The sequence below is a fragment of the Plasmodium reichenowi genome, chromosome 10, assembly GCF_001601855.1.
Source record: "Plasmodium reichenowi strain SY57 chromosome 10, whole genome shotgun sequence".
Lineage (NCBI taxonomy): Eukaryota > Apicomplexa > Aconoidasida > Haemosporida > Plasmodiidae > Plasmodium > Plasmodium reichenowi.
In genome coordinates this window covers 511,986-527,003 of record NC_033655.1, presented here as the reverse complement: position 1 = coordinate 527,003, position 15,018 = coordinate 511,986, and the positions used below count along the sequence as shown (strand labels likewise).

Sequence of the window (15,018 nt, the reverse complement as noted above, 5' to 3'; positions counted from 1 at the left end):
TGCACAGATCATATATATATATGTATATATATGTATGTATGTATAGACTTTCATAATTTATTGTATGTTATTTATCAGGACAATTGTTTTTATTTTATAACAACAGTTATCTTGTTTGCAGTTGCATACACAATTTACAAATGTTTCTTTTTCATTTTGAGGAATGTTAGTATCTTTTTTATTTGAAAAACAGCAGAATTTTCTTATGTACATAAGTAAAAAATAGAAGAATCTATTAAATAAAAAATATATATCTTCTATGGATAAAATGTTTGAAATTTTTGTTTTTAAAACTTTGGAAAAATTATCATTTAATTCATTTTTAAAGTTAAAAATATATCCTATACTTGATATTTTTTTTATACCTATAATGTGATATGTATGATAAAGACAATCATTCATTTTTATTAATTTTTTATCTCTATATGCAAATGAATAATTCATTTTATTAAGAACATTGAATAATATATTAAATTCTTTGTTTAGGCAAATTTTTGCCTTTAAATCATTATATTCTTTCATCATTTTTATATTATAGATATAATCGAAAAAATGCACAAATGTATTCTTAAAATAAGAACAATTATTATATTCATGGTTAGAATTATATTTTAATATATCATAATGATATAACATTATTTTTATTTTTTTATTATTATTGTATTGTTTGCTATATTCTGGAATGGATATATTGCATAATTTTTCATCTTCATTATAATTTAATACAAATTTATTATTTTTATCCCTAGAACACGTAACAGTTGAATTTTCAAGATCTTCAAGGGGTGTATTTGATATTCCTAAAAAATTTGTTCGTTTCATTATTTTATCATTTTTTAAATTATTTTCTAATAAGTCTTCAACATTTTGTATTATAATATTATTTTCTTTTAACATCGTATATATATTTTTCTTAGATAATTTGTTCTTTGTGAAATTTTGTATATAATATATTTGATCACATGTAAAAAAAAACGTTTTGTGTGAAATATATTTTTCATTTATTATATCATTTTTGTTGATAATTTTTTTGGCTATTTTACTTTTAAAATATTGCTTAATATTTTCTTCTTCCATTTTTTTTTTATATTCTCCAATATCATGTTGGGAATTTTTTCGAATACAAAGAGAACTATGTAACTTGTTTGGACTAAAAAAATTTGAAGAATAACAATTATATAAAATATTTTTTATAACATTAAAAAAAAAGAATTGTACCACAATTTTTATGTTATTATAGCATATAATTTCCATATTTGTATCATTTATAGTGGACATATTTATTTTTTTCAAAATGGGTAGGTACGAAAAAAAATCGGAAGGCAATTTGTCATTTTTGATATTTCTATTATTTTGTTTATTTATATATTTTAAAAAATCATCACATTTTAAATTTATATTACTTATTAAAAAGTTTTGTAATTCACAAGAATCCAATGAATCCTTTAAATTATGATTAACGTCTGAATTTATAGCTTTTTTAATATTATTTTGTGTATTCTTATGAGAATAATTTAAAGCATTATTTTTTATATTATCATTATTAATGTAATTGTTATTAATGGGAGAAATATTATGCTCATTATTATTATTATTATTATTATTATTATTATTATTATTATTATTATCATTATTATTATCATTATTATTATCATTATTATTATCATTATTATTACTTACTATGTTAGTTTTTTTATTTTCTTGGTTCACATAATCTTCTATACAAATCTCCTCATTATAAACAACCTCACTACAATGCTGGTGATAATTCATAATACTCTTATTTTGTAAATAAAACATTTCAGAATTATCAGCATTAAATATTGAATTAATATTGACTATAGTTTTATTTTGTTCCATATGTATAAGATTGTATGTTAACATTTTCGATAAATACTCGTTAATATTATTCAAATCAATATCATATGAGTCATCAAAAGAATATTGATCATATATAATTTTTTCCTCTTGTGACAAGTAATTTTTTACCATATTTTTTATGAACTTCTTTAAATTAATGTTATCATAATTCTCAGAAAAAAGTTGTAGAATATTTTTATAATTATCTTCTGATTGAAACATAAAATCATGATCTACTAAAACGTCTGATATACTAAGAAAATCGTTTTGGATATATAAAAAGAATTTTGATATATATAATTGAATACGTTTAAATAAGAAAGGGAAGTTATTTTTATTATTCATAATGTTATTATTTAAAATAATATAAAATAGATACATTTGTAATAATATATAATTACTGCAAATAACGCGTAAATAAAGAAATACATCTTTATAATTAGGATCCATAGGAAAACCTAAAAATTCATTAATAGTACTGTGAAAAAAGATTAACATTTCTTTTTTCTTAGATATCATTATTTTTTGCACAACATCTAACGAAATACAAATTAAATGATCTTTTATATTTATATTAAAAACATTAAAAGTTATAATAATAGACGAACAAACGAAATATTGTAAATTTTTCCCACTACATCTACTTGATTTATCATATAAATTTGTATCCATATTGTCATTTTTATTCCATAAAAAAAAAAGAGAATATATCACACATGAATATAAGGATAATAAATTAACATTCTTTTCTAAATGTTGAATTAAAAGATTTTGTTCCATTTCTTTATTTGATTCTCTTTTTTTTTTTCTATTAATATTATTTACAGAACGTTTTGATGAAACGAATTCATTACACATATTATTATTATTATTATTATTATTATCTTTAGAAGGAATATTTTCATTAATATTATTATTAATATAACTGTAGGATTTATTATTAACACTCCTTGATTCCTTATTAATATTATCATTTATCATATTATAAACATTATCAATCATATATTCATTCATATCAATATTACTATTATAGGTAGATCTACTTTTAATTGTATTATCAAAAATATTATTAGGAATAATATCATTAAACCTTGTTTCATTTTTCAATTTATTATCTTCATCTTCAAATATAGATGAATAATCATCATCATTTGAATCTTCAAAAAAATTTATGTCTTCTAAAATATCTTTATTATAGATATTTCCATTTGTATAATTTTCTAAACTATCCATGTGTATATTTGTATTATCGTCATTATAATTAGTTCTACCTTTATTATCATAATCATTTTCATTTGTTTTATTTTTTTTTCTTCTTCTTTCAACATATATTTCATTGACAAGAAGAGATTTATGTTTTTCTTTGTTATTTGTCTTGTTTGTATTTGAAACCTTATTAGTTTTATAATTATTATTATCATCATTATTATTATAATTATTATCATTATTATATTTATTACTGTCAATATTTTTTCTGTTTAAATTTAATATGTCCATATTATCATCATTTGATTCATTATTAATAAAATTAAAAATATCATCAAAGATATTTACTCTTTTTTTTACTTTAATTCTTTCTTTATTATCTATATTATTCTGTAAATTCTTCATTTTCATAATAATATTCTTAATGCATTTTTGCATAAAAGGTAATAAATCATTAGTTATGAAATTTTTTATTTCTAATTTATTACAAATAAGATATATAATTTTAGCAAGATGTTTGCAATACACTTTTTTCTTATTGATGTTTCTTTTTATCTGGTATTTCAATTCTTGGATAGTCATAATGTCATCATTCAAATTACAATATATAAAATTCAAGCATAAAATTAAGACCCATACTCTATTTTCTCCTCGAACTTTTATACCTTTAATATTCTTTATTTTTTCATAATTATTAATATAGTAATTAAAATGTTTTAAATCGTTAGTTGAACATATTTTCTTTATAATTTCTACATACCTTTCTTTCTTATTATAAGACATACGATTTTTATTATTAAAATTATCAAATAATTCTTCTTCATCACTTGAACCTGTGCATTTACCTGAACCTTCTTTTATTAAACTTTTCCATTCATAGTTACTACATGACTTTTTTGCATCTTCATTATATATTTCAAATATATTGTTATTACTATACATTTTTTCTTCTTTTGTTAAAGTTCCATATCTTCTGGGTTACTAAAATATATGTTTATCAAAACATTAAGATATTTTATCATCTATAGTTTATATTATATATTGAAAAGGTTAAATAATATCATTATATATATATATATATAATCATATATATGTTTATTTATTCATTCATATTTTACCTTTTTATAACAAAAAAATTTAACCATATTTATCATCTATATCTTAATTATATGATATATTTTATTATATAAAATTAAAGATATAAAAAAAAAAATAAAAAATTAATTATATATATTAAAATATCAAATATTTATTTTATATCTGAATAATATATCTCCATATCTTCTTTTTTCCTTTCTACTATTAATACCAAAAAAAAAAAAAAAAAAAAAAAGAAGAAAAAAGAAAAAACAAAATATTATTTAACTATTAATATAAGAATAAAAACCAGAAAAAAAAATATACCTTCGTTTAAAACATTAATATATATACATATATTTATTTATTTATTTATTTATTTATTTAATTTTGTGGTTATGTAAAATGTTTTTATTACAAATTTTTTAATAAATATCTATTTATGATTTCTTTTTAATTTAATTTAACTTAATAATAAGTCAAAAAAAAAATAAAAAATAAATAAATACTTATATATATAATATATATATATAGATAATATAATGAATACCATATAATTCTTTATATATATATAATATATTTATTTCAGATATGTTAAAATACATAGTATAAATTATATTCATCAATTTTATATAATAACTATATAATAGAATCATAAATATATAATAATATAAATAAAATAAATATGAATTAGAAAAAACAATTTATATACATATATTATTATGTAGACTTATATTGTACAGTATAATATACATATAAAAAAAATTAAATAAATTAAAAAAATATAAAAAAATATAAAGAAATATAAAACACATTATTGTATATACTTAAAAAACTGGTTGAATTTTTCTTTTCTTTTCTTTTTTTTTTTAACTTCAAAAAAAGGCAATAAAGACATACATATTAATGAAAAATATACTTACATATGTTTATATGTATATATATATATATATATATATTATAAAATTAATATAAATTTATTAAATAATATAATAAAATACAAATAAAATGTAAAACAATTTTATTGGAGTGATATTTATATAATAATCATAAAAAAATGGAATGAACAAAACAGAGACTAAATAATATAAATATTTTTAAAGAATATATATAATTATATATATATAATATATATATGTGTTAATTATTCTCAAAATGGATAAATAAAAATATTATATATAAACATCTTTTTTTTTTCATTTATTTCGTAATATATATATATATATATATAATTCATTTGAATCATATACCTTTAATTAAAATAATATATATTTTCACACAAAATGGTCAAATTATATAAAAATGTTAAAAAAAAAAAAAAGAATTGGAATACGAAAATAATGTTTATTCATAAATCATTGAAAGGTAATTGTGATATATCACATGGCAAAGGATCATTAAAAAAATATCTGTGTTTCATAGCTTCTTCTGCACTGATACGTTCATGAGCATTTAATTTTAAAAATGATGTTAACAAATCAATACAATCATCATCATCTATTTTAAAATATGTTTTAAAATCTTTTTTTGTAGCTTGTGTAAATTCTGTATATAAGGGAAGACAAAGAGCCTCTGGCCAATTATTTTCGTTAGGAGTACCTAAAAGGAAAAATATTTTTCCTAATTGATCAATTTCATTTTCTCCTGGGAAGAGAGCTTTTTGTAGTAATAGTTCAGCAAAAATACAACCAAAACTCCACATATCAATAGATGAATTATATTTATTACTTCCCAATAATAATTCTGGTGCTCTATACCATAAAGTAACAACTTTACTTGTAAGATTTAAATTTTTTTTATATTTATCTCTAAATAGTTTATCTGAATACATATCATAACCATATTTTGTACATAAACCAAAATCAGCTAATTTAACTTCTCCTTTTTTATTTATAAATATATTTGCTGGTGATAAATCTCGATGCATAAAATAATATTTATGTAATACATTTAGACCATTTAAAATTTGTAAAAGTATACACTTTTTTTGACTATCTGTTAGAAAAATTTTTCGATTTATTATCTTAGCTAAATCATAGTCCATTATTTCCATTACTAAATTTATATAATCTTTCTCACAATACAAATCTAAAGCACTCATAATATTTTTATGTTTAATTTCCTTCATTATTTTAATTTCTCTTAATAAAACAAAATTTATACCACAATCATCAATATAATTACTTATCTTATTTAATTTCATCTTCTTTATTGCAACTTCTTTTTTTAAAATTGTATCATATGCCTTATAAACTTTACCATAGGAACCCTCACCTAAAAAATTAGGCTTGAATATGTATCTTTCTGTTAAATTATTTTCCATGAGAACATAAATATTTTTTAATTAAATATATAAAAAGAAATTTAAAAGAAAATGCAATCTTTCAGATTAATCTTTCTTCCAAAAGGATTGCAACACATATATAATACATTTACATATTTCTTTGTGGATATATTTTTACTTTTATATAATTTTTTTTCTATTTGTCGGTTTTTTAGTTCATTATTTCTTGACTTATTAAAACTCTTACGAAATGTATATATAATGACATTTTACTTTACATAATCATATTATAAGTTTCATATTATAAATATTATAAATCAACATAAATATAATTTATTACATTATTTACAAAATAAACATTGTATTAATATAAATGTATATAATATGTATATTTATATTTCTTTTTAATATTTTCCCTTTTTATTTAAATACCAGAATTAATGGTAATAATAGAATTTAACATAACTTATGAAGTATTTTATTAATATTTGAAAAATATCAAAAATTGTCAAATCATGTTAAATACCTTATTAAAAATTATCATTGAATCCTAATATTATCAAGCATGTAATAAAAATAAAATATTATATATATATATATATATATTATGTATATATTTATCTTTGTATGTATAATAAAAAAAGCCATTTAACGTTAATATTAAAAATAATATGTAAAATTATATATATATATATATATATATTATATGATAATGGTAATGTTACCTATATATATATAAATATATTAATAATAATTTATATTATATAAAAATATGTCATATAAACGTTTACTTCAAAAAAATATATATATTTATATTTGCAACACGTTTTAACATTTTTAAAAATTGTTAAGTTCAAAAATTATAACATATATAATATTATATATATAATATATATATATTATATATAAATACATGATTAATATGTATGAAGAAAAAAAAAATAAAAGGAAAAAACAAAAATGTGCCGTTAAGCACATAATATTATTAAAATTTCTACAATATGAAAATACAAATTATATAATAATAATAAAAGGGAAAAAATTATATAATTATTTTATATAATAAGATGCAATTTTTATTTGTTCATATAAAAATATAATTATTGAAATATAGATAATCTTTTATCATCATTGAGTTTTCCATTTAGTGAATTTTTTTCGTTTTTTAATTTGGTACTTATTTCTTTAAAGTATCTTCTTTTTTTTTTGTTATTTTTTATTTTTATCATGTATCTTTTATAAGGTTGGCATACATAACTACAATCATAAATAATACCGATATTGCCTTTTTTCTCACGTAATAAATTCCTGCATAAAATTAAGTGTTTGACCATTATTTCCAGAGGGGAGTAGACGGGAACGTTTAAACATATATCTGTAAAATAAAAAAAGTATAAATAAAATATATGAGTGAGTGGTAACAATTGTACACTTATATATATATATATATATATATATATATATATATATATATATTTATTTATTTATTTATTTATTTATTACTTAATATTCCTTCGTTTATAGAATTAAAAGTTAATAAATTCCTATTTCGAGAAAAGAATATACGAACTAATTTCTCTTTATATGGTTTATGATAAGCTATTAGAGATGTTGTATCTAGAATACATTGTCTAACATTTAATAAATTATATTTATTAAATAAAGATAGTTTTTCTTTTATCCATAATAGAGCTAAATACATATGATCCTTTTTAAATTTTAACTGTTGATTATTTGATGGTATTTTATCTTTATATATATATTGATATACTTGATCAAAATTTATATCATTATATTCATAAAACTTTTCATTAAAATTTGAATCATTACTATCATAATCAGAAAATATGTCTTCATGTGAACTTGAAGATATATAATTTTGTTCTGTGTTTATATTTTTATAATTATTCTTTTTACATTCATTTTTATATGGATTATCGTCATTAAAAAATTCATATTGTTTCAATAACTTATTAAAATGAGATTTGTAGTCTTCTTGCAAATTATTTGTTCTAGAAAATCCCTCGTCATAATTCGAACAAATATTTTTATATATAATTTGTTCTATTTTCTTTTCTTTTAAAAAATCCTCATTATTTGATTCTTTTTTTTTATCTTTATTATAGGAATCTATCTTGTTTTCTCCTATATTTTCTTTATCATTTGTTGTATGTATATTTCCTGTATTAGACGATACCATACCATCCATATCTCCTTTTGTGTTTTTTGAGTTACTGTTTAATATATTCATATTATTATTACTATTATTTACATTATTATTCACGTTCTTTATATTATGTTTTTCACTATCATTTAATTTTTCATTACCATTTCCATATTCTTTTTTATCTCTATTATGTTTCATTTTATGATCTTTCATTTTTTGTTTATATTCTCCATTATATACTTTTTCTAGCTTAGATGTTATTGCATTATTTTTTTTATCAACAAATGATAATTCTTCATCACAGAATAAACTATCAGATGAATTGTATTCCGTTTTTATATCATCATAAAAATGATTATCGCTTAAAGTGTTATATGTTTTATAACTACTATCACTACATAAACTATCATTATATTTGTTTTTTCCTAGTTCGTAATTATTACAAATTTCTCTCTTTTTATTTTTATTATTTTTTTGTTTTCTTAATGATAAGGACTTTATATATTTTTTATTTGGTTTTAATATTTCTATTAATTGTTGTGTATATAACATAGCTATGTTAAATATAGCTTGTTCATTAGTAAACATTTCTGAATATTCCTCTTCTAATATATTCAATACGTTTATAATATTTCCTTCCATAATATTATTTCTAATGATATATCTCGTTTCTAAAGAATCGATCATTTTATTTAACTTATCTTCAGATAAATATAAATTTACAAAATATTTAGTAATATGTTCTTTGTCATTAGAATAACATTTACTTCCTTTCTTACATAATTTTTTTTTTTCATTTTTAAAAATACTACATTTTTCTTTTAGAAGAACATGTATTTTCTTATTAATATCATTATCATTTTTTTTGGCATCTTTTTTAGCATTCATTAAACTACTTGTTAATACATTCAAATCATCTTTAGAAGTTAGACTTCTTTTATTTCTTAATCTATTCAATAATATAGAACTTGAATCTTTTCTTATATTTATTATATTACTTAAACTATTTTTTCTTGATGCCCATAAGGCATTTTGTAAACTGATACCTGTATAATTATAATTACTAAAATTGTAACCTTTTAACATATTGGATGCACGTTCCATAAGTTCATTTTTTCCAACGTCTCCTTTTAAACCCTTTTCTTCTTTCTCACCTTTGGCATCTTCCACATCTTTCACATTTTCCACTTCTTTCGTATTTTCCACTTCTTTCGCATGTTCAACTTCTTTCACATTTTCCACTTCCTTTACACATTTTACATCTTCTACTTCTTTTTTCTCTTTTTCCTCCTCATTTGTATTTTTCTGCTCTTCGTTTATTTCCTTTTTAGTTAACTTCTCCTCTTCCATATGCTTTTCATTTACATCTATAACATCTTCCTTGTGCTTATCCCCTTCTTTTCCCATTGTTTTGTTATCACTGCATTTTTCTTTTTCATTATCTGGAGGGATTACTATAGGAATTTTTTCAGGTTCATTCAACATATTTGCATTATTCGTTTCTGTTTTTTCTTCGTCTACCTTTTTATTCTTATCAAATTTATCACAAACATTCAAATAATTTTTTAAAATAGAATTTAATATATTTTTCTCATTATTTTCATGTTCACTATCTTTTTTCTTTTTATTATCTTCTGGTGTAACATCTAGTTGTTCTGAAGTAGCAGATTTGTGTGGATTTTGTTCAGTTAAGTTTTTCATAGTATTATTTTGTATGTTAAGATTTATATCATTTTTGTTTTTTTTTTTTTCTTCTTTTTCCATTTTTACATGATTATCTTTAGTAATTTTATTATTTTTTTCCATTTCTTCTTTTTCATCTTTATTCATGTCGTTTGTGTTGTTCTTCTTATTTGTTTCCTTTTCATTTTTATTATTTGAAGAATTCTCTACTTTCTTTTGTGAATTATTAGATGTATTCGATTTGTTTGGAAATATATTGCCATCCATTCCATTGTTATAATTAGTAGAACTTTCAATACTATTATTGTCATCAACATATTTATTTTTTTCTAAATAATTCATAAAAGATTTGTATGTGTTAAAATAACCACATTTTATCAAATGAGACTTAATGATATCAGAAAATATATCCTTTTGAACATATATTGATTTAATTATTTTTCTTTCTTTTTCACTTTCTTCATATATCATATTATAAATATCAAAGCAGAAATTGTTTAAATGAAATCTAATACGATCTCCTAATGTACTTAAACCAACAGTTGCATAATAATCATATTTAAAATTTATGGTACATGCCTTACCTAAGTATTTTCCATTTTTCGTAAAGAATGCACTATTGTCAAAATAATTAATACCACATCCAATAATATCATTTTTAGCATATCCATTACAATAATTTTCAATCTTCCCGTCAATAATTTTTTTTCCATCATCATTTTTATAACCAAATGAATTATATTCAGAACCCGGATTCTTATTAATGGTATAATTTTTGTTTGTCATTCCAATAACTATTTTAGAAAAGTTGGTACAATTTAATATTTCCACTTCAAAGTAATATATACTACAATCTCTTAAGGCACATTTATTAACTTGAACACACGCTATATCGGTGTGCTTTCCCCAAGCAGTGTATGTAGCTGTTAATTTGTCCTTACTAACAGATATAAAATTTGAAACATTTAATGTATTAATACATATATTTTCCTTAAATAAATTCTTTAAATATATAAAATTATGCTTAAATTTCTTATTTTTTTTCTCAAGATATAAATTTTTCTTCTTATTGTAATAACTTTCTTCTTCTTTGTCATTTTCTTTTCTAATATCTTCATTTTCATTATCATCATAATAATCATCATGTTTACTTTTTCTTTTTCTTTTTCTCTTTCTTTTACTTTTATTATTATTTCTTTTTTTTCTTCTCCTTTTTTTATTTCTATCTTTATGTGTGCTATCTTCATCACTATATTCATATGTGTCATCATCATCTTCTAGTTCTTCTTTTTCACATATATTATCATCCGTTTCTTCTCTGGTATCTTCTTCTTCATCATCATCGTCATCATCTTCTTCGTCATCATTTTCATCATCATCATCATCATCATCGTCATCATCATCGTCATCATCATCATTATCATCTTCATCATCATCATCTTCATCATCATCGTCATCATCGTCATCATCTTCATCATCTTCATCATCATCGTTATCATCTTCATCATTATCCTCATCGTCGTTATCCTCATTGTCGTCATCATCATAGTCGTCATCATCATAGTCGTCATTATCATAGTCATCATCATCATAGTCATCATCATCATAGTCATCGTCATCATAATCGTCGTCTCCTTCATCATCTTCTTCCTTTCCTTCTTTCTTGTCGTTCTTTTCATTTTCTTCATCATCTTCTTCATCCTTATCATTTTTATCTTCTCTTTGGTTATCATCCATTTGTTCTTCTTCATCTTGCTTTTCATCATCATCTAGATCTTTATCTTGATCTACTTCATCGTCCGAATCTGATTCTAAATCAGAATAAGGCCCACTATTATTATCTTTTTTTTTTGTTTCCTTTTTACTACATTCATCACGATCATTGGTTTTACTTTTTTTATTCTTCTTTTTGTTTGAATAATTTTGTAATTTTTTATTTCTATAAGATAAATTATTATATTTATCTGATGAACACATTATTTCGTTACAAAATATATGGGAATGTTTTATAATATTATATCTGCAATTATTTTTATAATTTAATATTTTATAAATCCACAACAATGGTGGGATATATATTAAATTGTAACATGGGCATTTTTCAACTTGTATATTTATACATTTCCCCCTCTTTTTTCCTATAACTTTTTTAAAATATATGTCTTTATTACAATATTGTTTATATTTACTCATATTATTATACCTATTATATAACATATCATTTCCATTATTGTTATAATTTGCGTTAATATTATTATTACTATCCTTATAATGAGCAGATATATTTATATGTTTCAATTCTCTACCTTTTATATAATGTTTATATGAATGTATTTTCTTTTTATTATTAGTATTATAATATTTCAGTTTAGAATTATATTTGATAGGTGATATTATATTTTTTTTCTTTTGTTTTTTTCCAAGGTTAAAAATCGGTAATTTTTTGATAGAATCTTTACCTTTCTCTATATCTTCATAATTAAATAAAAACATCTTTTTGTTTATTTCTTTTAGGTTATAATGCTCTAATGATATTTGTTCATTCTTGTTTTTATTCTTCATATTTACAAATGAAAAAAATTTATATTTTATCAATATAAGTATTGAATATATAGAAAAATGATTTATGCATAGTATAAAATTTATTAATGCCTTTATGTGGTTTAAAATGATTAAGAAAAAATTATTTATAATATATAACATAGTTGTACATGTTGCTTGTATGAGATTCTTTTCAAATTCTGTTAATTTCTGTGAACATTTTTTATGGTTTATAATATAATAAAATATATGAACAATAAATAATAAGAGTGATAGATATGTATTGGTATATTTAATGGGAACATATATGATAGACTTTGTTAAATTACATAAAAAATTTAATATTTTTATTAGTGCACTCCAATATAATAGTTTGTTCATATATAAAGAACAGAAAATTTCTATATTCGATAAAGAAACTAAGGATTCATATAATTTTGAATTATTATTATTATTATTATTATTATTAAATATATTATTATAAATATGTTCTCCTTTTGATTTATCTTTACATATCAACATATTTGTTCTGTGATATAGTAAAGTGTTGTATATAAAATCATTATGTACCCTCATAGAAATAACATGATTTGTATTAAATCTTGAGGGTGTTCTTTTATTCACAAGGAAAACATAATTACTACTGCAGTTTTTGTAATTTGGCGCATTTATAAAAAGAATACATATATAATTATAATTTAGATAAATTATTAAATTCTTATAGAATTCATGTAATTTTGATATACCTTTTTTTTCTATAGGGGTAATATAAAATGGTGTTATTACATTTATTGCGGTTAATTCATTTTGATTCAAATATTTTTTTATACATAAATATATGCGGATTATCAACAATTCAATAGTAATAAAATTACGAATAGTGACATAATGAGAAGATATAATGAGAGAAATATATAATAATATATTATCTATTTTATAGGTCATTTTATATGATTTTATGGCAAATTTTTTATATTGTAAAAAATGTAAAAATAAATTATTTATTTGGTTAATTTTATTTAATTTCCCTTTTCTAAAAATATGAGTACTTATCAATGTATATATGAAAAAATATGTTTTTTCATCACTTATCTGATACTTATATTCATCATCAAAAAAAATAAAATTATTAAATGATATTAAATTTTGATATAATGTTTTAATAAAATGATTCCATTTCATTTCATCATAATAATGATGCATAAAAAAGGATGTGTAATGAAACACATTTATGTATATATTTATATATTTATATACAAATATAGAAAATGGTAAGTATAAAATATCCCAATGTCCTAATATTAATAATAATAATAATAATACAATTTTATAATAATAAATATATAATTCTATAATATTATCTACTATATGTTCATTTTTAAATAACGTAATAAGCCGCTCATTTTTTATATTTTTACAGATACTTATTTTTTTATATATTACATTTTCTAATTGTTTGAAAAATATATTTTTTTTGAAAAATTCATTTCCACATATAATGATACAGTATTTGACCTTTTCTTCATCATATCCTTTTTTCTTCATAATATTTATTATATTATTCAAATATTTATTAATTGTAAATATATTTTTTCTTTTTAAATGAATAGAGATTTTTATATGGTCACGAATATGTAGTAAAAAACAAATATTATTAGTAGGAATATATTTTAATCCTTCTTTTTTCAATTTGTAGTTGTACATATTTTGTTTTATCCTCATCATATATTTGTTGTATACAATTCTTTTGGGAGCTATTATTTCTTTTTTATCATATTTGTCATCCTTGAGATCCATTATATTATATGATAATATATGCATCATACGATATACATGTAAAACAAAAATATGATGATTTGTAAGGTTAAAAAAAGAAAAAGGATATAAAAAAATATTATTTATTTTATTTATTTTAATTAATTCTTTTGGTTCATTCAATTTTCCTGTGTCCATAAAATATACATCAACATATTTTTCATTCACATATATTCCTTTTAAAAAAACACAACTATTCATTTTTAATCCTTAAACTATAATGTTCTCCAAAAAGAAAATTAAATATAAAAATAATATAAATGAAATAAATAAAACACTAATTTTTTTTTTTTTTTTATATAAATTTTTTTTTTTTTTTTTTTTTAATCACAGCTTCACTTATCAATTACATATTCATATATATAAGATACCAAGAAAAAATTAG

At 19.6% G+C, this 15,018-nt stretch overlaps 3 protein-coding genes across 3 annotated transcripts; all 3 read right to left on the bottom strand.

The window, feature by feature from the left end:
- Positions 1 to 57: 57 nt before the first annotated feature.
- Positions 58 to 4,008, bottom strand: PRSY57_1013900 (hypothetical protein; the record flags this gene model as incomplete). Its single annotated transcript, XM_012907728.2, has 1 exon — positions 58 to 4,008. The coding sequence occupies one exon, from the start codon at positions 4,006 to 4,008 to the stop codon at positions 58 to 60; it is 3,951 nt and encodes a 1,316-aa protein (XP_012763182.2).
- A 1,483-nt stretch (positions 4,009 to 5,491) lies between these two features.
- PRSY57_1013800 (MO15-related protein kinase) lies at positions 5,492 to 6,466 on the bottom strand (the record flags this gene model as incomplete). Its single annotated transcript, XM_012907727.2, has 1 exon — positions 5,492 to 6,466. One exon carries the CDS (start codon positions 6,464 to 6,466, stop codon positions 5,492 to 5,494), a length of 975 nt encoding a protein of 324 aa, XP_012763181.2.
- A 1,061-nt stretch (positions 6,467 to 7,527) lies between these two features.
- On the bottom strand, positions 7,528 to 14,771 carry PRSY57_1013700 (conserved protein, unknown function; the record flags this gene model as incomplete). Its single annotated transcript, XM_012907726.2, has 2 exons — positions 7,528 to 7,802; positions 7,931 to 14,771. The coding sequence occupies 2 exons, from the start codon at positions 14,769 to 14,771 to the stop codon at positions 7,528 to 7,530; spliced, it is 7,116 nt and encodes a 2,371-aa protein (XP_012763180.2).
- Positions 14,772 to 15,018: the final 247 nt, after the last annotated feature.